This window comes from Bombina bombina, chromosome 1 (assembly GCF_027579735.1).
Source record: "Bombina bombina isolate aBomBom1 chromosome 1, aBomBom1.pri, whole genome shotgun sequence".
NCBI lineage: Eukaryota > Metazoa > Chordata > Amphibia > Anura > Bombinatoridae > Bombina > Bombina bombina.
Genome location: NC_069499.1, coordinates 826,543,074 through 826,570,470, shown reverse-complemented (window position 1 = coordinate 826,570,470; position 27,397 = coordinate 826,543,074). Strand labels below are relative to the sequence as shown.

Below are 27,397 nucleotides of genomic sequence, written 5' to 3'. Positions count from 1 at the left end.
CTCGCGTCCCTAACGACGCAACCCTGTGTGAAATCTCTGCGTCAATTACGACGCCGGAAATGACAAACTTGCATCAACGGACGTGCCAAAAAATTATCGCGCCAAGAATGACGCAATAAAGTGTAGCAGCCCGCAATTTGAAACAAGTAGTCAATTGAAAAAAAAGACTAAACCCCAGGTAAGAAAAATATTTCTTAATATTAACGTTCCTCAATTATGAAACTGACAATCTGCAAAAGGAAATACATGAACCTGACTCATGACAAATATAAGTACAGTACATATATTTAGAACTTTATATAAATGCATAAAGTGCCAAAACCATAGCTGAGGTGTCTTAAGTAATAAAAACATACTTACCCAAAGACACCCATCCACATATAGCAGATAGCCAAACCAGTACTGAAACAGTTATCAGTAGAGGTAATGGTATATGAGAGTATATCGTCGATCTGAAAAGGGAGGTAGGAGATGAATCTCTACGACCGATAACAGAGAACCTATGAAAAAGACCCCCGTTAGGAAAATCATTGCATTCAATAGGTGATACTCTCCACGTCCCTCTGACATTCGCTGTACTCTGAGAGGAATCTGGCTTCAAAATGCTGAGAGGCGCATGTCAACGTAGAAATCTTAGCACAAACTTACTTCACCACCTCCATAGGAGGCAAAGTTTGTAAAACTGAATTGTGGGTGTGGTGAGGGGTGTATTTATAGGCATTTTGAGGTTTGGGAAACTTTGCCCCTCCTGGTAGGATTGTATATCCCATACGTCACTAGCTCATGGACTCTTGCCAATTACATGAAAGAAAAAATGTCAAACAGCAACACAACTTACCCTGCATCTGCACCAGGAACTCTGTCTTAATTCTGCGAGCTGCTTCACTCTCATTCTCATTTCGAGAGCCACACAGTGAGTCAACCTCATCAATGAAGATAATAGATGGTTTATGCTGCCGAGCCAATTCAAAAAGGTTCTTCACCAGCCTGGTGGATAGAAGACATAGTTGTCAAAAATGAAGATGCCTGGACTCTCACTAGTCCAGAATCTGCTTATCCTTTCCTTGTCACTCACTTCTTGCTCAACACTTACTTTTCACTCTCGCCCAGCCACTTGGACATAAGGTCTGAGGAGGACACAGAGAAGAATGTGGAGTTGTTTGCTTCTGTAGCTACAGCTTTAGCCAGGTATGACTTTCCAGTTCCAGGAGGTCCAAAGAGTAGGATACCCCGCCATGGTGTGCGTTTCCCTTGTGGATGAATTAAAGAAGCATGTCATAAGGACAAAGAAATTTGGCTTATGAATATAGAGAAGTTATGAGAGTGTTTGTATAGCTCTGTCAAACATGTACAATGTAAAAAAAAATATATAAAAAATACCTAGTTGTGAAGAGTTTACAAACACCAAAACAGTTACTAAGTTTTAACTGAAATACGGAAGACACAGTTTTCACATATAGATCATCATCATTTAACAACACGGATGCCCAACACCCAGACTGCAAATTGGCCAAAGGAAAGCTTGTTGGAGTAGGGGGAATGAATGTGTGGTGGCTACTGGTGACTGCAGGTCCTGCGTGCAGTTGCTAAAGACATAGGAAATAACCATATCTTATGTCATTTAGGCAATATTTACATGTAACCTAATGGTAGTTTTATATAATTTCTAATCGTTTTTTATACATAGTACCCTCAGAAAGATAGTACAGTATTGTAAATCAGAAAGTTAATATTTGTTGTTTTAAACAAAATATGCACTATTATTTGCATTTTAGAACACAAACACCAAACCAAAGACACAGGCAGAGAAAAGAGTAATTTTTTATTACTTTATTTAAAAAAAGTATTATTTAAAAGGTTTGGATTTCAGAACAGGTTTGGATTTTGGATTTGGGGATATGTACCTGTATTCACTATATATTATCCATTATTCAAGTGTTTTTCTAAAGGTTGTAAATGTAATACATAGCCCTCAGTTTACGCTGGGGTTAGGTTCCAGAAGGAACGGTTGTAAATTGAAACCGTTGTAAATTGAAACCCAGTTTATAATGTAAGTCAATGGGAAGTGAGGGAGATAGGTTCCAGGCACCTCTCAAAATTGTCATAAGTAACAACTAATACATTATTTTTAAAGCTTTGAAATGAAGACTTTAAATGCTAAACAGCATTATAAACCTAATAAAATAATCACACAACACAGAATATATAATTAAACTAAGTTAAATGAACAATTTTTTTTTGCTAAACAGCATTATAAACCTAATAAAATAATCACACAACACAGACTTCACTTGCATTTTTCTGCAAAGAGTTCTTTCTATGCATTCCAATCTGGACTGATTTATAGACAGGAAGATCTTGTTCCTTTGAAATCTGCTCGATAGCTCAAGTCTGGTTAAACTGATTAATTTCAGCTTGCTTGGCATTGCTGCAACACAAGCGGACAGCTCCACCTACTGGCTATTTTAATAAATGCACTGCTTCTCAATGCTTTTCAATGGCAGTCACATGACTGGAAAAAAAGGTTGTTATTCTGAAACGGTGTAAATTGAACCGTTGTAAAACGAGGGCCACCTGTATTAGCAATCATTTTGACATTTTACATACAATTTATATTACTAATGGTAATTATTGTACACTACTTATTTTTAAGGTTATTTAAAGTTTCAAGGTATTTACGAATTAGCCAATCATGCAGTGTAAAAGTGGGATTGTTCCTACCTCATAAGATTATAATATATTTGACCTATACTCGTATAAATCTTACACAGTAACATCCACACACAAACTCTAGTCATGGGTGCCGCCATGTTGAAATTCCATTCCAGTGCCGACGTGTATGCACATTTTCAGCAAGTCTCCTTCAGTTGCCTACAGTGAAACCTAGGTTCCAAAATGGCGGCATCCATAATTAGAGAGGTGCATGAAATGTGTTTAATGTCCCATAAAGGGACAGTCAAGTCCAAAAAAAAAAACTTTCATGTTTCAAATAGGGCATGTAATTTTAAACAACTTTCCAATTTACTTTTATCACCAATTTTGCTTTGTTCTCTTGGTATTCTTAGTTAAAAGCTAAACCTAGAAAGGCTCGAATGATAATTTCTAAGCCCTTCAAGGCTGCCTCTTATCACATGCTTTTTTTTTTTTTTTTTTTTTGAATCAAAGATTTTTATTGAGGCAATACAAGAAAAAGAAAGAACATAAACATAATGTACATTTTACATCTCTTTGGTAAATTTTGCATACAAGACATTGTTTATCCATTGAACAATGAAACCTTTACATATAAGAGAATGAAGAAATCTTAATTCAGATATTATATGAGTATCTCACCAAAAGAACTCAATGAATATAGGGGACATTGTATGCAAGTACAAAATCAAATACATATAATCAAGCATTACCTCTTTTTTCCTTTTGTTTCCTATATAAACGCATAAGATAGTGATAGATTTTAAACAACCCGAAAAACTTATACTTCTTATAGAGTGATATGTTAATTATAAAATATGTGTATTTATTATCTGAAAGTTTACAAATTATGGGGGATCATAACAAGTTGCTCCTACTAGATACACGTAAGTGGAGGGCAAAGTGCCTCATTTTCTTTGTAGACAGAAGGCTAAGAGCAACTTATAACAGAATGATATCAATAGCGGGTAAATACCGCTTATTTGTACACCTAAAATGGGGGTGGACAGTAGCTAAAGGTGAGGGTGGGGGGGCGGAGCCATATGTTATATTGGGTGAGCCCCTCTCCCGGGGAAATGTCAGCTATAGACGATGCGGGAAAAAGGAGAAGGGGTATGACCCGCAGGCAACCAGTACCGGCGGGAAAGGAAGGAGAGGGGCCTAGCAGTGACAGATAATTTGTACAAGCCATAAAATGAATGTAATATGTGTTGAGTAGTTAAGTCACTGTGTCAATAGAACCCAGACTATAGAGCCTCTGTAGGGAGGGTGTCAGTAACTAGCTCTACAGTGAGTTGTTCATATATAGTTCCCGCCAGAGCTATAGCAAACTGTCTCGGCCGCAGACAGTCCGCTCGTGCAATATAGGGAGATAGTGTAGGGTAACCTTAAAGGGTAAACATAGTGGCATATATATAGCTAGCTTATTGGCTAGGAGATAGAGACAAATATGATAACATATGAAAGCATATTTAACTGAAAAATAGTCCTAACTGATTCCCAGGGACTAAACATCTCTGAGTGGATATACATGTAATCATGCTATTTAAATAGTTAAAGGTAGTATCCAACAGTGGTGCTGCCAGTATAAATTATATATTCAATGGGTGCTAGGAAGACATATGGCCAGGAGAGGGTGATTGCATCTAATAAATCCAAAAGAGTGAGATATTTGGAGTGCTGCGGCATAAGTGAGTGTATAGTAGTTCACATTCTATAAAGGCTAAAGCATTCTAGAAATTATCCATTAAAGTAGAGAGTGTATATCATCTAAGTAGCAGTAGTTGTGCATATAAATTATGCAGTTATATAGATGAATTATGTTAATACACTGTATAGATACACACAATATGCCCCAGATCTACCCCTAGTCACAAAAGCCAGAGTATATACATTTTAGCATATGATGGTAGTGTAGGATGACTTTATATACAGATATGGAGGCACAAGAGATGAAGAGAAAAACGATAGGGAATCCAATAATAACATTATCTAACATAAGTGATAATTGTCAAGCTCACACAACAATTAATATCTGCAGCTATGTAGGCAGCTACTGGTAAGTGAGTTTAACAAGACCAGAGTTAAGCATGTGTCTGACAAGAAATGAAAACTAATGTTAAGAGTTGTTTACACATGTCAAATCTAGCCAATATATTCAGATCTCCTTAAACTAAACGTTGCAAAAGAATGTGAAAACTAAAACACAGCAAATAATTTTATAAAGTTTTGAGGTATAAAGCCTCTATTTGAGTGAATCTAGTAGTGTCTCAAAAGTCATTTTAACCTTAGTTATAAAGTTTAGCAGAGGAGAGTCTCAAATACACTCTTGGGCCGAATTAAACATATGTGACAGTGCAATGGCAGCTAATACAAACAACTCTCAGCATATAACTAATGACATTTATGAGGGGACATTGGAAAACAGTGCGTACAAATCTGCTATGTTTATGAGTATTACTGGTGACCGAGGAGGGCAAGACATGGTTCATATACTGGGACTTCCACCTAGCAGACAAACACAGCGGCATATACACATCATAGCTAAAGCGATTAAAAAAAAGTACAAATAGAGGAATAGAAGCTATAGATGAATCATAGGACTGAACAAACTATGCAATCCAATAAAATGTTAAACTTGCTTGCTTCTCTGTCCTAGTCTGTGTGAGCACAAAGATGGAAGATTAGTCACATTATGTTCCCAATAATAAATACAACAATCATAGTGAGAGCTTGAGCCGTCCATTGAGAAATGTTCCCGGGTGTGCAACTTAACCAACTCCACTTCTAAGTAGTTGGTCTGGACCGGTCAGAGTATATGGAAAGAATCTTAGTTGTGGAGACCAAACCTGTGGGCTGATGAAAGGAGCCGCAAACTGACCGGACAACTGAACAAACAGGTTGAGGCTGAGCGCAGAAGGGGTATAGTGTAAAGATAACTTTGAGCATTTGGAGCGAGGCTTAGACTTTGACAACGATCTAGCTGGTAAGTCCGGTAAGTCACCTCTGGTGCGAAGTGTTGCTAAGGATAGCAGAGACCCAGGTTCCAGAAACAAAAAACAAGTCTCCTCTGTGGTAGCCCCAATGGACTGCGGGTAGCTTGGGAAGTTGTATAGCACGTTTGATGCTTTTATATAGGTCTCATGGCATTGCATGCCTTCCCTGTAAGCGTCCTCTGTGTAGTGAGAGACATCGCAACTCACATGCGGTATATCTGACAGTTCATCTCTAGCGTATCCCACTGATCCACTTACCAAAGTCACCTCTTGGGTCCTGTTCATAGCTGCGTCGAGGGCCGCACTGAGGTCAGATTTATGAGCATCTAGTTTGAACATTAAGTTGCGCAGTATCGATATTGCCTGTCTCTCCATAGTGCGATAGACGGCTGAATTTCCAGTGTAGAATGTAGTGCGTAGTTCTTTAAAATGGCGGTTTGCCACGTACCTTCCTCACAGCAGTCCAGGAATTTTTATGCCCCAAAAGCAACTATAGTCGTGCTCTCTATTTAGTTGGTTCGAGTATTTAGTTCTCCACAGTTCATTGAGGCATAATGTGTGATACAAGAACAATTCACACGTTCTATATATTGATATATTTAATTAAACATCAGGAGCTCTAAGGAGACGCATCCTGCTGCTTCGTTAGTTGGCTCCGCCCCCCATCACATGCTTTTTTATTTGCTTTTCACAACAGGGTAGATCATGTGATCAGGGGGCTGTCAGAAGATGCTTACATACAAGTTAAAGGGACACTTAACACCTGATAAAAATCATTAAAAAGTATGTTTTATTATGAATTAAAATCAAGTAATCACTACTGTCTAGTTTATTTGTTCATCTTATCCCTAAGTGTTGAAAAAAATCGATTTGAAGATGAATGCTAATAAGGTGCATTATTGTCTCATGTAAGGTGCCATATTAGAACGCACATTACACTGGGTCACAGCAGTCATGTGACTTGTGCATATAAAAAACACAGCAGCAGCAGCACTCAATGTTATGCAGACAGAGCTTGTGCTGCAGTTTGTTATAAATCTGTTACAGGAATAAAACATTTTATTATTATGTTTTTCTATGCAAATAAAGCTTACTTTTTCAAAAGTTATCACTGACATTTCTAATGTGTGTGAATGTACACAGCACTCGGCAGGGTTATAAATGTAAATCATTCTCTTCTCTGACAAGCTCCGGTCTGGAGAGGGAGGGGCCGAGGGGGGAGAGAGAGCAGAGAGACTCCGTGAAGAAAATAGACTGAGTAACTCATGCTGCAAAAACTTTTTCCTGGAGATTTGTTCTATACAATATTTTATTTTCATACATCTGCAATACATATATTACTGTATATATGTGATGTAGATGTATGAAAATAAAATATTGTGTAGAACAAATCTCCAGGAAAAAGTATTTGCAGCATGAGTTACTCAGTCTATTTTCTTCACTGAGTCTCTCTGCTCTCTCTCCCCCCTCGGCCCCTCCCTCTCCAGACCGGAGCTTGTCAGAGAAGAGAATGATTTACATTTATAACCCTGCCGATTGCTGTGTACATTCACACACATTAGGAATGTCAGTGGTAACTTATGAAAAAGTAAGCTTTATTTGCATAGAAAAACATAATAATAAAATGTTTTATTCCTGTAACAGATTTATAACATAAACTGCAACACAAGCTCTGTCGGCATAACATTGAGTGTTGCTGCTGCGGTGATTTTTATATGCACAAATTATAGGTACTCTAGGGAGATATGAAGTGCGTGTCATGTGACTCCTGTGCTGTTAAAATATGGCGGCATACATAGCTGCATCAAGCCCTGGATATGTATAGTAATAGAAACAATTTTCTTGAAATGTTTTGTGTAAGCTGAAGTTACAGCATAAAGAGCTGTACTAAGATTTTTATTATTACACAGTAGAAGTTAGTTTGAATGATTTTAGCAGTCAAGTGTTTAATGTCCCTTTAATCACAGAGGTAAAAAGTATATTAATATAACAGTGTTAGTTATGCAAAACTGGGGAATGGGTAATAAAGAGATTATCTATCTTTTAAAACAACAAAAATTATGGTGTTGACTGTCCCTTTAAGATCTCAGCAGACCATTACAATACTAATTTTAATAGAAAAATACATTTAAAGCATGCCACATGACCATGTTTTAATGATAATCATGTGTTGACATATGTAAGACAACATCAGTAGTTCCTGCTAATGAGTGTTAAAGGGACACTGAACCCAAATTTTTTCTTTTGTGATTCAGATAGAACATGCAATTTTAAGCAACTTTCTAATTTACTATTATCAATTTTTCATCGATCTCTTGCTATCTTTATTTGAAAAAGAAGGCATCTAAGCTTTTTTATTAGTTCAGAACTCTGGACAGCACTTTTTTATTGGTGGATGAATTTATCCACCAATCAGAAAGAACAACCCAGGTTGTTCACCAAAAATGTGCCGGCATCTAAACTTACATTATTGCATTTCAAATAAAGATACCAAGAGAATTAAGAAAATTTGATAATAGGAGTTAATTAGAAAGTTGCTTAAAATATCATGCTCTATCTGAATCACGAAAGAAAAAATTTGGGTTCAGTGTCCCTTTAAGCTAATAAACAGGAGTTCATGGTTTTGAAAAGTTGGTTATGCAAGTTCAATGAAGCAAGTTATAGAAACAGCACAGATAATCAGATACATGTACATTAACAATAACAAGAATGTTTCACACATAAGAATTGCAAATGCACACAAGCACGAAGCAGTTGGTTAAACCAATGCATTTAATGAAGGATTGGGATTGTTTTCACACAGACACACAGGAGGGTCTGCAGCGGCTCAATCAGTCCCACAGGGGATTTCTCACGACTAGCTATTCACAGCAATTACTTATTTAGCTCACAGGAGCTTGCCTGAAAGTGTAACAAACATGGTAGTTTTTCTATCTATCAATAAAATGTTTAGAAGTTTTCTGCAACAAAAACAAAATTTATGCTTACCTGATAAATGTATTTATCTTGTGGTGTATCCAGTCCACGGGTTCATCCATTACTTGTGGGATATTCTCCTTCCCAACAAGAACCTGCAAGAGGACACCCACAGCAGAGCTGTCTATATAGCTCCTCCCCTAACTGCCACCCCCAGTCATTCGACCGAAGACCAGCAAGAAAAAAGGAGAAACTATAGGGTGCAGTGGTGACTGTAGTTTAAAAATAAAAAACATCTGCCTTAAAATGAGAGGGCGGGCCGTGGACTGGATACACCACAAGAGAAATAAATTTATCAGGTAAGCATAAATTTTGTTTTCTCTTGTAAAGGTGTATCCAGTCCACGGGTTCATCCATTACTTGTGGGATACCAATACCAAAGCTTTAGGACACGGATGAAGGGAGGGACAAGGCAGGAACTTAAACGGAAGGCACCACTGCCTGCAAGACCTTTCTCCCAAAAATAGCCTCTGAGGAAGCAAAAGTATCAAATTTGTAGAATTTAGAAAAAGTGTGAAGCGAAGACCAAGTCGCCGCCTTACAAATCTGTTCAACAGAGGCCTCATTTTTTAAAAGCCCATGTGGAAGCCACCACTCTAGTGGAATGAGCTGTAATTCTTTCAGGAGGCTGCTGGCCAGCAGTCTCATAAGCTAAGCGGATTATGCTTCTCAGCCAAAAAGAAGGAGAAGTTGCCGAAGCCTTTTGGCCTCTCCTCTGTCCAGAGTAGACAACAAACAAAGCAGATGTTTGACGAAAATCCTTCGTAGCTTGTAAATAAAACTTTAAAGCACGAACCACATCAAGATTGTGTAAAAGACGTTCTTTCTTTGAGGAAGGATTAGGACATAATGAAGGAACAACAATCTCCTGATTGATATTCTTATTAGATACTACCTTAGGAAGAAACCCAGGTTTGGTACGCAAAACTACCTTATCTGCATGGAAAATCAGATAAGGGGAATCACACTGTAAAGCAGATAACTCAGAAACTCTTTGAGCCGATGAGATAGCTACTAAAAACAGAACTTTCCAAGATAAAAGTTAAATATCTATGGAATGCAAAGGTTCAAACGGAACCCCTTGAAGAACTTTAAGAACTAAATTAAAACTCCATGGCGGAGCAACAGGTTTAAACACAGGCTTGATTCTAACTAAAGCCTGACAAAACGCCTGAACGTCTGGAACCTCAGCCAGACGTTTGTGCAAAAGAATAGACAGAGCAGAAATCTGTCCCTTTAAGGAACTAGCAGACAATCCTTTCTTCAATCCCTCTTGGAGAAAGGATAAGATTCTAGGAATCCTGACTTTACTCCATGAGTAACCCTTGGATTCACACCAATGAAGATATTTACACCATATCTTATGATATATTTTCCTGGTGACAGGCTTTGGAGCCTGAATTAAGGTATCAATGACCGACTCGGAAAAACCACACTTTGATAGAATCAAGCGTTCAATCTCCAAGCAGTCAGACGCAGAGAAATTAGATTTGGATGTTTGAAAGGACCTTGAAGTAGAAGGTCCTGCCTTAGCGGCAGAGTCCATGATGGAAAGGATGACATGTCCACCAAATCTGCATACCAAGCCCTGCGTGGCCACGCAGGAGCTATCAAAATCACCGAAGCTCTCTCCTGCTTGATCTTGGCAATCAGACGAGGGAGCAGAGGAAACGGTGGAAACACATAAGCCAGGCTGAAGGACCAGGGCGCTGCTAGAGCATCTATCAGCGCTGCCTTGGGATACCTGGACCCGTAACGAGGAAGCTTGGCGTTCTGACGAGACGCCATGAGATCTAGTTCTGGTTTGCCCCATAGTTGAACCAACTGCCGACTTAGGAAATCCGCCTCCCAGTTCTCTACTCCTGGGATATGGATAGCTGAGAGATGGCAAGAGTGAACCTCTGCCCATAGAATTATCTTTGAAACCTCCAACATTGCCAGGGGGCTCCTTGTACCCCCCTGATGGTTGATATAGGCTACAGTTGTGATGTTGTCCGACTGAAATCTCATGAACCTGACCGCAGCTAGCTGAGGCCAAGCCTGAAGAGCATTGAATATCGCTCTTAGTTCCAGAATGTTTATCGGAAGGAGGGCTTCCTCCTGAGTCCATGAACCCTGAGCCTTCAGGGAGTTCCAGACTGCGCCCCAGCCCAGAAGGCTGGCATATGTCGTCACTATAGTCCATTCTGGCCTGCGGAAACTCATCCCCCTGGACAGATGGACCCGAGATAGCCACCAGAGAAGAGAATCCCTGGTCTCTTGATCCAGATTTAGCAGAGGGGACAAATCTGTGTAATCCCCATTCCACTGATTGAGCATGCAAATTTGCAGTGGTCTGAGATGTAGGCGGGCAAACGGAACTATGTCCATTGCCGCTACCATTAGGCCGATTACTTCCATACACTGAGCCACTGACGGCTGAGAAGTGGAATAAAGAGCACAGCAGGAAGTTAGAAGCTTTGACAACCTGACCTCTGTCAGAAAAATCTTCATTTCTACTGAATCTATCAGAGTTCCTAAGAAGAAAACTCTTGTGAGAGGGGAGAGAGAACTCTTTCCTTCGTTCACCTTCCACCCTTGAGACCTCAGGAATGCCAGAACAATGTCCGTATGGGACCTGGCGATTTGAAAATTCGACGCCTGTATCAGAATGTCGTCTAGGTAAGGAGCCACCGCTATGCCTTGTGGCCTTAGAATCGCCAGGAGGGACCCTAGAACCTTCGTAAAGATTCTTGGTGTCGTGGCTAACCCGAAGGGAAGAGTCACAAACTGGTAATGTCTGTCTAAGAAGGCAAATCCTGAGAAACCGATGATGATCTCTGTGTATCGGAATGTGGAGATAAGCATCCTTTAAGTCCACGGTAGTCATATATTGACCCTCCTGGATCATAGGTAGGATGGTTTGAATAGTCTCCATCTTGAAGGATGGGACCCTGAGAAATTTGTTTAGGATCTTGAGATCCAAGATTGGTCTGAAAGTTCCCTCTTTTTTGGGAACTATAAACAGATTTGAATAGAATCCCTGCCCCTGTTCCTCCCTTGGAACTGGGTGGATCACTCCCATAACCAGAAGGTCTTGAACGCAACGTAAGAATGCCTCTCTCTTTATCTGGTTAGCAGATAATTGTGAGAGATAAAATCTCTCCTTTGGAGATGAGGCTTTGAAATCCAGAAGATATCCCTGGGAAACAATCTCCAGAGCCCAGGGATCCTGGACGTCTCTTGCCCAAGCCTGGGCGAAGAGAGAAAGTCTGCCCCAACTAGATCCGGTCCCGGATCGGGGGCTACTCCTTCATGCTGTCTTAGAGGCAGCAGCAGGTTTTTTGGCCTGCTTTCCCTTGTTCCAAGCTTGATTAGGTCTCCAGACTGGCTTGGACTGGGCAAAATTTCCTTCTTGTTTTGCAGTAGAGGAAGTTGAAGCTGTGCCACTCTTGAAGTTTCGAGAGTAAAAACTTAGGTATTACGCTAATTTTACAAAATATTATACTAAAACAGATATGTGTTCACAAATAAATTGCAAGTATCATAAGTGAAATAATATCAGGTCTAAATGTAAAGCTGAACCTATTCCAGCGATGCAATGAAGAGTGATAAGAGACAACCCTCCAGGAGGAGGAACAGAAAATAGACGTCATCGATTGGCCAAGGAAAGGATCCAATCAGGAGGAGAGATACGATATTTAAATCCAGACTGAACATCACACAAGCATCTTGATAAAGGCCCCAGGCTGAAACGCGTAGAGATTGCTGACAGTTACCGGATATCCAAGAACAAGAACCCAGCAGGTTGAGAGGCTTCTTTTGAGTTCGAACTGGCTAGGGCAGGTACATTGAGCCATATCCCACTTCTCAGGGACAGACTCTATATGTTTAATCCCTGCCCCAGGACCCAGTAGTCGTTCCAGCCCCAATCACCTAGCTAAGGGTTACATAGACAAGAAGAGATTTACAACAACATTTCTGGAAAACTTTAAGGACCCGGATCTAAACCCTGAGAAAAACAGCAAAGGAGAATACAAGGAACCACTTCACAAACAAAAGACCGGCCGGTCACCACTCTAATGAGGAACCAAGAATATGGACAATAAATCAAGGTTTTTATAATAAGAGACACTTTTTTATAATAAGAGACACTCTTTTCTACAAAACTTCCTGTAACAGATTAATCTGTAAACAACAATCTGTAAACAACTATTTGCAACTGAGCACAAATATACATCAAGCTAATATATCACTAATCTGTATCCGTAACGATATACAAAGGATACCAATAGAAAGATACAATTAAGATCTTATGATACATGTGTACTAGATAAAGTAACCATAAGATTTGTATACAAGCATAAGTCGCTTCTTAGAAATTGCGATTGTTGCCAGAAAATAGCAACAATTTTTTATATATATAGGAATTTAATTTAATTTGAATGCTACTGTAAATTTAGCGATGTTTTAAGAAATAGAATCAGATGCCGGCATCCAAGTGTTAGATTTTATTGTTTCTCAATTTACGTTAGGACTCTCATCTGTATTAGAATAAAACTTATTTGTAATACATTACTCCTCTCTTTGGTTTTTTATAAAAACACAATACTATAAATATATTTTACCACATATGTATGATATAAAATCGTAAGATATAAGGTTATTTTAAATTTTTTGAGATATAGGCAATATCTGAGATATAGGAACTATCTGCATAAATTCTGGTCACATGACAAACTAAAAACCACAAAAAAAACAGATACTCCCATTTAATATACCGAGGCAGCTAGCCTCACAATCGAGAACCAAAATCAGGGATACCCTCATTTCTTTAGTCACTGACTAATCTGAGATCACATACTTTCACTTATTTCACAAGACTCAAGCTGTTTAAGCGCTATCCCAACCCCCCTTCTCTTTCTTCTATATTGCATTTAGGTGTCAGTGTTTAGAGGTTACACCACCTTCGGGATCAGCAAGGAGTGTAGAATCTTTGTATCACTTCCCCCTTTCTTCTCGCTTTCCTTGTAACCCTGGCAGTTTGGACAATACTTCTGTGAGGGTATGATTCATAACTGCCGCCATGTCCTGGAAGGTAAACGCATTGGACACGCCAGATGTACTTGGCGTCACTTGCGCGGGAGATATAGGTTCTGACACATTGGGAGAGCTAGGTGGTTTAACCTCACTTTTGTCAGTCTGAGAAACCTCTGGTGATAAATCTTTAAAAGCCATAATATGGTCTTTATAACTTATAGAAAGGTCAGTGCATTTGGTACACATGCTAAGAGGGGGTTTCACAATGGCTTCTAAACATAATGAACAAGGAGTTTCCTCTATGTCAGACATGTTTAACAGACTAGTAATGAGACCAGCAAGCTTGGAAAACACTTTAATCAATGTGAAAAAGCAATTAAACAAAAATGGTACTGTACCTTTAAGAGAAAAAAACTACCACATAAACTGCAAAACAGTGTTTAAAAAGTAGTAAACTCTACGAAATTTTTACAGTGTGTATAAGATACTAAAGCAGCATTGCACCCACTTGCAAATGGATGATTAACCCCTTAGGCCCCAAACCGGATTAGAAAAACGGTAAAACCGTTAAAAAACAGTCAAACACACTGCCACAGCTCTGCGGTGGCTCCTACCTGCCCTTAAACACGATTTTTGCAGGAAAAAAACCCTCTATAGTGGTCCTAGATGCCAGAGGACTCCTTTAGGGAAGCTGGATGTCTCAGTCTGGATATCAACTGCGCATAAAGTGCGCAAAAAACAGAATTTATGCTTACCTGATAAATTACTTTCTCCAACGGTGTGTCCGGTCCACGGCGTCATCCTTACTTGTGGGATATTCTCTTCCCCAACAGGAAATGGCAAAGAGTCCCAGCAAAGCTGGTCACATGATCCCTCCTAGGCTCCGCCCACCCCAGTCATTCGACCGACGGACAGGAGGAAATATATATAGGAGAAACCATATGATACCGTGGTGACTGTAGTTAGAGAAAATAATTCATCAGACCTGATTAAAAAACCAGGGCGGGCCGTGGACCGGACACACCGTTGGAGAAAGTAATTTATCAGGTAAGCATAAATTCTGTTTTCTCCAACATTGGTGTGTCCGGTCCACGGCGTCATCCTTACTTGTGGGAACCAATACCAAAGCTTTAGGACACGGATGAAGGGAGGGAGCAAATCAGGTCACCTAAATGGAAGGCACCACGGCTTGCAAAACCTTTCTCCCAAAAATAGCCTCCGAAGAAGCAAAAGTATCAAATTTGTAAAATTTGGCAAAAGTGTGCAGTGAAGACCAAGTCGCTGCCTTACATATCTGGTCAACAGAAGCCTCGTTCTTGAAGGCCCATGTGGAAGCCACAGCCCTAGTGGAGTGAGCTGTGATTCTTTCAGGAGGCTGCCGTCCGGCAGTCTCATAAGCCAATCGGATAATGCTTTTAAGCCAAAAGGAAAGAGAGGTAGAAGTCGCTTTATGACCTCTCCTTTTACCAGAATAAACAACAAACAAGGAAGATGTTTGTCTGAAATCTTTAGTAGCCTCTAATAGAATTTTAGAGCACGGACTACGTCCAAATTGTGTAACAAACGTTCCTTCTTTGAAACTGGATTCGGACACAAAGAAGGTACAACTATCTCCTGGTTAATATTTTTGTTGGAAACAACTTTCGGAAGAAAACCAGGCTTAGTACGCAAAACCACCTTATCTGCATGGAACACCAGATAGGGCGGAGAACACTGCAGAGCAGATAACTCTGAAACTCTTCTAGCAGAAGAAATTGCAACCAAAAACAAAACTTTCCAAGATAATAACTTAATATCTACGGAATGTAAGGGTTCAAACGGAACCCCTTGAAGAACTGAAAGAACTAGATTTAGACTCCAGGGAGGAGTCAAAGGTCTGTAAACAGGCTTGATCCTAACCAGAGCCTGAACAAATGCTTGAACATCTGGCACAGCTGCCAGTCTTTTGTGAAGTAAAACAGATAAAGCAGAGATCTGTCCCTTCAGAGAACTTGCAGATAATCCTTTCTCCAAACCTTCTTGTAGAAAGGATAGAATCTTAGGAATTTTTATCTTGTTCCATGGGAATCCTTTAGATTCACACCAACAGATATATTTTTTCCATATTTTATGGTAAATTTTTCTAGTTACAGGCTTTCTAGCCTGAATCAGAGTATCTATTACAGAATCTGAAAACCCACGCTTTGATAAAATCAAGCGTTCAATCTCCAAGCCGTCAGTTGGAGGGAAACCAGATTCGGATGTTCGATTGGACCCTGAACAAGAAGGTCCTGTCTCAAAGGTAGCTTCCATGGTGGAGCCGATGACATATTCACCAGGTCTGCATACCAAGTCCTGCGTGGCCACGCAGGAGCTATCAAGATCACCGAGGCCCTCTCCTGATTGATCCTGGCTACCAGCCTGGGGATGAGAGGAAACGGTGGGAATACATAAATTAAAAAAAAAAACTCTTAACCATCTCCGTGGAGATGTTGCCTGTGCAACGGCAAAGAGAATGACTGGGGTGGGCGGAGCCTAGGAGGGATCATGTGACCAGCTTTGCTGGGACTCTTTGCCATTTCCTGTTGGGGAAGAGAATATCCCACAAGTAAGGATGACGCCGTGGACCGGACACACCAATGTTGGAGAAATAGGCCCCTCCCACCATGCACTCAATGTCAGAGGGCCTTAAAAAAGTACTCCTAGGAGTAATCTAACAAGCCATGTGGAAAACTAGGCCCCAAATAAAGATTTATGACCCTCAGAGAAAAAACGTTTTTTCTGTAAGTTATGCAACCGTTTTTACACCAAGTAATATGAGAGTTAACATGAATATTACCCTTATCTTGTAAGCATGATCCCAGTCGTTGTTAAATCACTGTATCAGGCTTACCTCAAATATACCAGGCACTGTCAGCATTTTCTAGACCTTAGCATCTCTCTAGAAAAAAATATACTGAACATACCTCAAAGCAGGTGATCTGCAAACCGTCCCCCCAAACTAAAGTTTTCTTTCCATACTCTTCAGTTATGTGTGAGAACAGCAATGGACCTTAGTTACAAACCGCTAAGATCATCAACCTCCAGGCAGATTCTTCTTCCAATTTCTGCCTGAGAGTAAAACAGTACAACGCCGGTACCGTTTAAAAATAAACTCTTGATTGAAGGTAAAAACTACACTAAGTCACCACATATCTCTTGACACTTCCTTTCTTGTCGAGAGCTGCAAGAGAATGACTGGGGGTGGCAGTTAGGGGAGGAGCTATATAGACAGCTCTGCTGTGGGTGTCCTCTTGCAGCTTCCTGTTGGGAAGGAGAATATCCCACAAGTAATGGATGAACCCGTGGACTGGATACACCTTTACAAGAGAAATAGAGATAGGTCTTTAATCCCAGTGTGAGTATTTTCTATGAAATGGGTAATTAATACATTTCAAAATGAAAATGTTTTATCATTTTTCAGAACTCTAACTGCATGTAATATTATTATATAATCAGCCTGTATTTTCTACCCAGTAAACATTCCCGAACATAAAAAAAGAGAAAGCTGAACATAAAGCTACCTGTGAATAAGTGGGGGAACTTTATAGGCAATATTACAGCCTCTTTCAGAGCTTCCTTCGCACCTTCCAGACCGGCCACATCGTTCCATCGTACATTCGGCTTCTCCATGACAATTGCACCTGTAATGACGCAAGAGCACCGTAAGTGATAGAATTAAATGCATTCACTGTCTCATGTAATTCTTCATCCCAGACTAAGAGTGAACTCTGTGCTTCCCCATTTATTGCAGTTCATTACATACCCATCAGCTGCTCCTGCAATTTCTTCTTCTCTGGGTTTTCACCCTCACTGTCACTGTCACTTCTTGGGACGAAAAAGAAAGAAAAAAAAAGAAAATTCCGATTATCATCTGATTTTGTAGAGATTTGGTTATTAAAAGTAACAAATGTCTGAAAGCCTAATTAAAAAGGAACAGAAAACACATTGAGATTTGTATATAAAATGTTTAGGTATGTGTATTGAAACAACTTTCAAATATATTTAAATGGTTTATTTTACCCCCTTTTCATGTAATTTAGCTCTGAAAATTGAACAATTTCTAATTCTCAGAACTTGAAAAACACCATGCTGAAAGACTAACCCTGCTACATACCTGTACCTAAGTCGTTTTAGCAGAGGACAACTGCAAAGCAATGCATTTTATACTAATATCATGACCATGACTAGCCTTGTTGTCTGTGGAGTAAAGCCCAGATTGACTCCTCCAATAAGGCAAATGGTGGGTGCAATTTTGCTATTAAAAAATAACTGCAGTAAAAGGATGTTAACTTGTTTAAAAATGTTAAGACTTGGCTGATATGATATTCTATCCAACACAACAGGAATGTTTTGCAATTACAAGGTGTGTACTGTACCTTTAAGAAAATATCAGATAGTCTGGGTCACTACATAGGTATAAGAACCTAAAAATACTCTTCCAGGAACCAGTAGAGCAATAATGTATTCTCGAGTGGGATTTAAAAGTGTGATATTTTTTTTATACCACATCACCAGATTGTATAATGTTCTGCCTATACTTAGATGCACCTAACAGATGAGAAGATTACTAAATGCAAATCAGTATATATATACTCTTATTTCTTCTTAAAATATCACAAACAATTTCAATATGAATATGCAATAAAAAAACACTACAAGACTAAATATCAGTAAAACTGGAAGCTTTATTAAATTGAAACATTGGGTTGATAAATATGAAATAAATTACTTCCGATTAAATCCACAAATTATTTCATAAAATATCAAATTCAAAATAGTCCAGGTGTCAGCAAGTTAAAGGAATATGAAAGCCACATTTTTTCTTTCAAAATTTCGGCTAGAGCATGCAATTTTAACAAACCTAATTTACTCCTATTATCATTTTTTCTTCGTTCTCTTGCTATCTATTTGAAAAAGCAGGAATTTAAGCTAAGGGGCTGGCCCATTTTTGGTTCAGAACCCTGGATAGCGCTTGCTGATTGGTGGCTACATTTAGCCACCAATCAGCAAGCGCAACTCAGGTGCTGAACCGAAAATGGGCCGGCTCCTATACTTACAATCCTGCTTTTCAAATAAAGATACCAAGAAAACAAAGACAAATTGATGATAGGAGTAAATTAAAAAGTTGCTTAAAATGGCATGCTCTATCTGAATTATGAAAGAAAAAATTTGAGTTTAGTATCCCTTTAACCTCTTAAGGACATATGACAGAATTTTTCCGTCATAAAACAATTGAGCAAACTGAAAGCTGTGTCCTTAAAGGGTTAAACTTGTGTTCTTTATCTACACCTTTACTCGTGATGGCACAACTGTAAATAAAATGCTAGTAAATGTCCTTTTTAATAAAAACAAGTTATTTCCCACCCTAGAAAGGGTTAACAATGTGTCCGCATATTATTGATTCAAAAACTATTCTCAGGATTTATACTGTTGAATGGTGACCAATTGCGCCATTAAATGTTGGCATAAAGGATATAAAAATAGCAATACCTAACAGACTTAAAGAAAAAAAACTGAGCTGCACAAGAATGGCACTTATCTATAAGTTTATTAGATACCCCTACCCCCTTTATAAAGTGCTATACACACCTTGATGCACAGAATGGCATACAAAGCTCTTGTTTATGGACTGTAACACACACAGGGTAAAACTGATTTTGCTGTGATTGAATTCACGAGAGCAGGGGGCAGAATTGCACAAGAGAGCTCTGGTGCAATCTTAAATTCTGCTGTGCAATGCTGTAGCTCAAGTGGCAAGACAGGTTCCCTACTTGAGAATGTAACTGCCTGCAACGTGATAAGTTTACCTTACAGTGTGGCACTGATATACATCACCATTTATAGTGAATTATCCCCATAGCACATATTATCTACATTGCTTTATAAAAACCATAGCATCCGTCCATGATCAGAGTGGACGGATGCTACAGTACCCACAGTACCTGACTCCCTATACATAGCACAATATATCAATAAATAATAATATAATGATTAACATTAAAACATACACCGCAACATACTTCCATTCCAGCCTTTATATCTGTTTACCTTACAGCCATCCCATTCCCCCTGTATAAAGCCGCTCACCCCTTCTCATTCTGCGACTCCTTCACAGGCTTCTTGTTTTGCTTGTCCTTGGTTTTCAGATAATCCTTCAGCTTTTCTGCTCGGTCCAAGTACTGCATGCATTTGGCTCGTATGCTCTCCTTGGCTTTGTCACTGTGAGCTTCATCTGCCATCAAAACACATCAAGAGGGGTAAAACATCCCTGTCTGGCACTGTCCCTGCACTGTGTTTCTGCCTCACACCTATCACACTTACATTTGATTGCATGCAGGAAATACTCCACTGAATGCTGGTACAGCCTTAAGGCTTCCTCATAATTCTTATTCTTATCTTCCTCTGTGGCCTTTGTTACCAGATCAATGGCTTTCTGTAGAAGGGCAGAGGAAGTGCTATTAGACAACACACAATTCACATTAGGCCTTTTTTAAATTCATCAGCTCCTACTGAGCATGTGCAAGAATTCACAGTTTATTTGTATACGAGTCTGTGACTTGCTGATGGCTGTTTGCATAGTTATAAGCAAGCAATAGAGAATAATAAAATATATATATATATATATATATATATATATATATATATATATATATATAAATAAATAAAACAGAATTTATGCTTACCTGATAAATTACTTTCTCCAACGGTGTGTCCGGTCCACGGCGTCATCCATAACTTGTGGGATATTCTCCTCCCCTACAGGGAATGGCAAGGAAAGCACACAGCAAGAGCTGTCCATATAGCCCCTCCCAGGCTCCGCCCCCCCAGTCATTCGACCGACGGTTAGGAGAAAAAAAGGAGAAACTATAGGGTGCCGTGGTGACTGTAGTGTATAGAGAAAGACATTTTTCAACCTGATCAAAAAACCAGGGCGGGCCGTGGACCGGACACACCGTTGGAGAAAGTAATTTATCAGGTAAGCATAAATTCTGTTTTCTCCAACATTGGTGTGTCCGGTCCACGGCGTCATCCATAACTTGTGGGAACCAATACCAAAGCTTTAGGACACGGATGAAGGGAGGGAGCAAATCAGGTTACCTAAACAGAAGGCACCACGGCTTGCAAAAACTTTCTCCCAAAAATAGCCTCCGAAGAAGCATAAGTATCAAATTTGTAGAATTTGGCAAAAGTGTGCAGAGAAGACCAAGTCGCTGCCTTACATATCTGATCAACAGAAGCCTCGTTCTTGAAGGCCCATGTGGAAGCCACGGCCCTAGTAGAGTGAGCTGTGATACGTTCAGGAGGCTGCCGTCCGGCAGTCTCATAAGCCAATCGGATGATGCTTTTCAGCCAGAAAGAAAGAGAGGTAGCAGTAGCTTTTTGTCCTCTTTTCTTACCAGAATAAACGACAAACAAAGAAGAAGTTTGTCTGAAATCCTTTGTTGCTTCTAAATAGAACTTTAAAGCACAGACTACATCTAAATTGTGCAACAAACGTTCCTTCTTTGAAACTGGAAGGAACAACTATTTCCTGGTTAATATTCTTGTTGAAAACAACTTTTGGAAGAAAACCAGGTTTGGTACGCAAAACAACCTTATCTGAATGGAACACCAGATAGGGTAAATCGCACTGCATAATTCAGAAACTCTTCTAGCAGAAGAGATGGCAACCAAAAACAGAACTTTCCAAGATAGTAACTTGATATCTATGGAATGTAAAGGTTCAAACGGAACCCCTTGAAGAACTGAAAGAACTAAATTTAGACTCCAGGGAGGAGTCAAGGGTCTGTAAACAGGCTTGATTCTGACCAAAGCCTGTACCAAAGCTTGTACATCTGGCACAGCTGCCAGTCGTTTGTGTAACAAGACAGATAAAGCAGAAATCTGTCCTTTAAAAGAACTCGCTGACAATCCCTTATCCAAACCTTCTTGGAGAAAGGAGAGGATCTTAGGAATTTTAATCTTATTCCAGGAGAATCTTTTGGATTCACACCAACAGATATATCTTTTCCATATTTTATGGTAAATCTTTCTAGTCACAGTTTTTCTGGCTTGGACCAGAATGTCTATCACTGAATCTGAAAAACCCACGTTTGGATAAAATCAAACGTTCAATTTCCAAGTAGTCAGCTGCAGAGAAAACTAGATTTGGATGTTCGAATGGACCTTGTACTAGAAGATCCTGTCTCAAAGGTAGCTTCCATGGTGGAGCCGATGACATATTCACCAGGTCTGCATACCAAGTCCTGCGCGGCCACGCAGGAGCTATCAGAATCACCGAGGCCTTCTCGTGTTTGATCCTGGCTACAAGCCTGGGAAGGAGAGGGAACGGTGGAAACGCATGAGCTAGGTTGAACGACCAAGGCGCCACTAATGCATCCACTAGAGTCGCCTTGGGATCCCTGGATCTGGACCCGTAGCAAGGAACCTTGAAGTTCTGACGAGACGCCATCAGATCCATGTCTGGAATGCCCCATAAGTGAGTCAACTGGGCAAAAACCTCCGGATGGAGTTGATGTAAGCTACAGTCGTTATGTTGTCTGACTGGAATCTTATGAATCCGGCCTTCGCTAGTTGAGGCCACGCCCGGAGAGCATTGAATATCGCTCTCAGTTCCAGGATGTTTATCAGGAGAAGAGACTCTTCCCGAGACCATAGACCCTGAGCTTTCAGGGAATTCCAGACCGCGCCCCAGCCTAATAGACTGGCGTCGGTCGTGACAATGACCCACTCTGGCCTGTGGAAACTCATTCCCTGAGACAGGTGATCCTGGGACAACCACCAACGGAGTGAGTCTCTGGTCATCTGGTCTACTTGAATCTTTGGAGACAAGTCTGTATAGTCCCCATTCCACTGCTTGAGCATGCACAGTTGTAATGGTCTTAGATGAATTTGAGCAAAAGAAACTATGTCCATTGCTGCAACCATCAACCCTACTACTTCCATGCACTGAGCTATGGAAGGCTGCAGAATAGAGAGAAGAACTTGACAAGCGTTTAGAAGCTTTGACTTTCTGACCTCTGTCAAGAAGATCTTCATTTCTAAAGAATCTATTATTGTTCCCAAAAAGGGAACTCTTGTCGACGGAGACAGGGAACTCTTTTCTACGTTCACCTTCCCCCCGTGAGATCTGAGAAAGGCTAGAACAATGTCTGTATGAGCCTTTGCCTTGGAAAGAGCCGACGCTTGAATTAGAATGTCGTCCAGATAAGGTGCCACTGCAATACCCCTTTGGTCTTAGAACCGCTAGAAGGGACCCGAGCACCTTTGTGAAAATTCTGGGAGCAGTGGCTAGCCCGAATGGGAGAGCCACGAACTGATAATGTTTGTCCAGAAGGCGAACCTTAGGAACTGATGATGATCTTTGTGGATAGGAATATGTAGATACGCATCCTTTAAATCCACGGTAGTCATATATTGACCCTCGTGGATTGTAGGTAAAATTGTTCGAATGGTTTCCATTTTGAACGATGGAACTCTGAGAAATTTGTTTAGAATTTTTAAATCCAGAATTGGTCTGAAAGTTCCTTCTTTTTGGGAACTACAAACAGATTTGAGTAAAATCCCTGACCTTGTTCCACAGATGGAACTGGGTGTATCACTCCCATCTTTAACAGGTCTTCTACACAGTGTAAGAATGCCTGTCTCTTTATTTAGTTTGAAGATAAGTGAGACATGTGGAACCTTGCCCATGGGGGTAGTTCCTTGAATTCTAGAAGATAACCCTGAGAGACTATTTCTAGTGCCCAGGGATCCTGAACATCTCTTGCCCAAGCCTGAGCAAAGAGAGAGAGTCTGCCCCCTACTAGATCCGGTCCCGGATCGGGGGCTACCCCTTCATGCTGTTTTGGTAACAGCAGCAGGCTTCTTGGCCTGTTTACCCTTGTTCCAGCTTTGCATTGGTTTCCAAGCTGGTTTAGTCTGGGAAGCGTTACCCTCTTGTCTAGAGGCTGCAGAGTTGGAAGCCGGTCCGTTCCTGAAATTGCGAAAGGAACGAAAATTGGACTTATTCTTAACCTTGAAAGTTCTATCTTGTGGGAGGGCATGGCCCTTTCCCCCAGTGATGTCTGAAATAATCTCTTTCAATTCTGGCCCAAAAAGGGTCTTACCTTTGAAAGGGATATTAAGCAATTTTGTCTTGGAAGATACGTCCGCCGACCAAGAAGCGAATTTTTCGCTGCTAACCTCGATAACTGCAAAGCGGCGTCTAAAATAAAGGAATTAGCTAACTTAAGTGCGTGAATTCTGTCCATGACTTCCTCATACAGAGTCTCCCTACTGAGCGACTTTTCCAGTTCCTCGAACCAGAACCACGCCGCTGTAGTGACAGGAATAATGCACGAAATAGGTTGAAGGAGGTAACCTTGCTGTACAAAAATCTTTTTAAGCAAACCCTCCAACTTTTTATCCATAGGATCTTTGAAAGCACAATTGTCCTCAATGGGAATGGTCGTGCGTTTGGCTAGTGTAGAAACCGCCCCCTCGACCTTAGGGACTGTTTTCCTTCCTGGGGTCGACCATAGGGAACAATTTCTTAAATATAGGAGGAGGGACAAAAAGGTATGCCTGGCTTCTCCCACTCCTTATTCACTATGTCCGCCACCCGTTTAGGTATCGGAAATGCATCAGGGTGCACCAGGACCTCTAGGAATTTGTCCATCTTGTACATTTTTTCTGGAATGACCAAAGAGTCACAATCATCCAGCGTAGTTAGTACCTCCTTAAGTAATGCGCGGAGATGCTCTAACTTAAATTTAAACGTCACAACATCAGGTTCTGCATGCTGAGAAATTCTTCCTGTATCAGAAATTTCTCCATATGACAAACCCTCCCTCACTGCCACTTCAGACTGGTGTGAGGGTATGACAGAAAAAATATAATCAGCGCCCTCCTGCTCTACAGTGTTTAAAACAGAGCAATCGCGCTTTCTCTGAAATGCTGGCATTTTGGTTAAATATTAGCTATGGAGTTATCCATTACTGCCGTCAATTGTTGCATAGTAACAAGCATTGACGCGCTAGAAGTACTAGGGGTCGCCTGCGCGGGCATAACTGGTATAGACACAGAAGGAGATGATGTAGAACTATGTCTACTTCCTTCATCTGAGGAATCATCCTGGGCAACTTTACTATTTGTGACAGTACTGTCCTTACTATGTTTGGACGCTATGGCACAATTATCACATATATTTGAATGAGGAACCACATTGGCTACCATACATACAGAACATGATCTATCTGAAGGTACAGACATGTTAAACAGGTTTAAATTGGTTAATAAAGCACAAAAACCGTTTTAAAACAAAACCGTTACTGTCTCTTTAAATGTTAAACAGGGCACACTTTATTACTGAATATGTGAAAAACTATGAAGGAATTATCCAATCTTTACCAAATTTTCACCACAGTGTCTTAATACATTCAAAGCATTGCACCCCAATTTTCAAGCTGTTAACCCTTAAAATGTGGAAACCGGAGCCGTTTGCATTTTTAACCCCACTACAGTCCCAGCCACAGCCTTTGTTGCGACTTCATCTATCCCAGGGGGGTTCTAGGAAAGTTTTCAGTGGATACCAGACCCTCACACACGCAGCTGCATGCACTGCACTCAAAAGAAACTGCGCAATAATGGCGCGAAAATGAGGCTCTGCCTACTACAGTGAAAGGCCCTTCCTGACTGGGAAGGTGTCTTAACTAGTGCCTGGCGATAAAAACGTTCCCCAAACAATAAAAGTGTGAAAACTACTTCAAACTTTAAAAAAAAACTTAAATAAACAATCGATTTAGCCCTTAAGAGTGTCCACCAGTTAATAGCCCATAATAAGCCCTTTATTCTTTCTGAGTCTAAGAAAATGGCTTACCGATCCCCATGAGGGAAAATGACAGCCTTCCAGCATTACACAGTCTTGTTAGAAAAATGGCTAGTCATACCTTGAGCAGAAAAGTCTGCAAACTGTTCCCCCCAACTGAAGTTCTCTCAGCTCAACAGTCCTGCGTGGGAACAGCAACTTATTTTAGTTACTGCTGCTAAAATCATACTCCTCTTTTAAACAGAACTCTTCATCTCTTTCTGTTTCAGAGTAAATAGTACATACCAGTACTATTTCAAAATAACAAACTCTTGATAGAAGAAATAAAAAACTACAACTAACACCACAAACTCCTCACCATCCCCGTGGAGATGCTACTTGTTCAGAGCGGCAAGGAGAATGACTGGGGGGGCGGAGCCTGGGAGGGGCTATATGGACAGCTCTTGCTGTGTGCTCTCCTTGCCATTCCCTGTAGGGGAGGAGAATATCCCACAAGTTATGGATGACGCCGTGGACCGGACACACCAATGTTGGAGAAATATATATATATATATATATATATATATATATATATATATATATATGCGTCTTTATTTTTCGCAATTTTATGAGCCTTTATTATATATATATATATATATATATATATATATATATATATATATATATATATATATATATATATCTTTATTTTTCGCAATTTTATGAGCCTTTAAAGTGAATGTAAATTTTACAATTACTCAAGGCTCCTAATACTTCTATTACACATCCTTATTCAAACCGCCAAACTTTTTTAAAAAAAATAGAAATCATTTTTAATTTATTTTAAATACTAACTTCGCTCCGTTTTCAGGTCGAACTCCTCCCATCCAGCACTTCTGTGTTTTTCAGAGTGTGACGTATAGAGCAGTCCCACCCGCTCTATACGTATCTCTAAAGCGCGCACCCGTGGAGCCCTTACTATGCGCATGCCTTAAAAACCTTGGTACTTTATCTGCGCATGCGTTTACTAACCAAAATACGTTCTTAGCCAGAATTTGTATATGAGTCTAATAGAGCATGCGCGTCTCGTGGACGCGCATCCCTTCTGAAGCTGGGTATTATATGCTAACGCATGTGCAGAAGAAGCGCATGACGTTGCATAAAAGGGGTTGAACGCCACGGGGTGGAAAACCGGATTGGCAATCGCTGTTGTCAATTATTGGCAAAAAGAGAGACAACATGGCGGGCGGAGGAATCGCGTCAGAAAATTAGATTAAAAAGGTATATTTTTGGATTTTGCAGGTACACAAAAAAAAAAACGATGAATTAAAGATCCCCCTAATTTGTAGAGATTGCTAATATGGTGATAAGCAATACTGTTGAGTTTACATTCACTTTAATACGACCAATCAGTAGTAAGTAGTAACTGTGGTTCATTTAAAAGATCTGAATACCTAATTAGTGTTACAAGGAAACAGAATCTTAATATGGTCCCTGATTTGATCTACTCTATTGACTAAATCTTCAGCTTCAAGCAAGTTATATGGAGGATATAAAAATTAATAAATAAAAAAATAGTGTGAAGAGTAATTCAAGTTTATTTAATAAGAATAATAATTTTAACTTGTCTACAGATTTTGCATAAAAAATAAATGTAACCAGAAAGTCTAATTAAATATTAATTCTTAAAGGGACATAAAAACATTTTTCTTTCTTTCATGATTAGAACATACACTTTGCTTCATCCTCTTGGTATCCTTTGTTGAAGGAGAAGCAATGCACTACTGGGAGCTAGCTGAAAAGATAGAATTAGCCAAAAATAAGAGGCATAAATGTGCAGTCACAAATCAGCAGCTAGCTCCCAGTAGTGCATTGCTGCTTCTGGGCCTACCTGGGCATGCTTTTT

The 27,397-nt window shown here is 40.0% G+C and overlaps 1 protein-coding gene across 1 annotated transcript in view; it reads right to left on the bottom strand.

Moving 5' to 3' along the window:
• VPS4A (vacuolar protein sorting 4 homolog A) overlaps nt 1-27,397 on the bottom strand; it is a 126,406-nt gene that overhangs the window by 86,756 nt on the left and 12,253 nt on the right. The window contains exons 2-7 of the mRNA XM_053699419.1: nt 20,025-20,136; nt 19,791-19,935; nt 17,467-17,528; nt 17,225-17,344; nt 1,094-1,250; nt 839-987 (exon numbers count right to left, since the gene is read on the bottom strand). Of these exons, the coding sequence (XP_053555394.1) occupies nt 839-987; nt 1,094-1,250; nt 17,225-17,344; nt 17,467-17,528; nt 19,791-19,935; nt 20,025-20,136 (745 nt within the window). The remainder of the gene's footprint in view (nt 1-838; nt 988-1,093; nt 1,251-17,224; nt 17,345-17,466; nt 17,529-19,790; nt 19,936-20,024; nt 20,137-27,397) is intronic.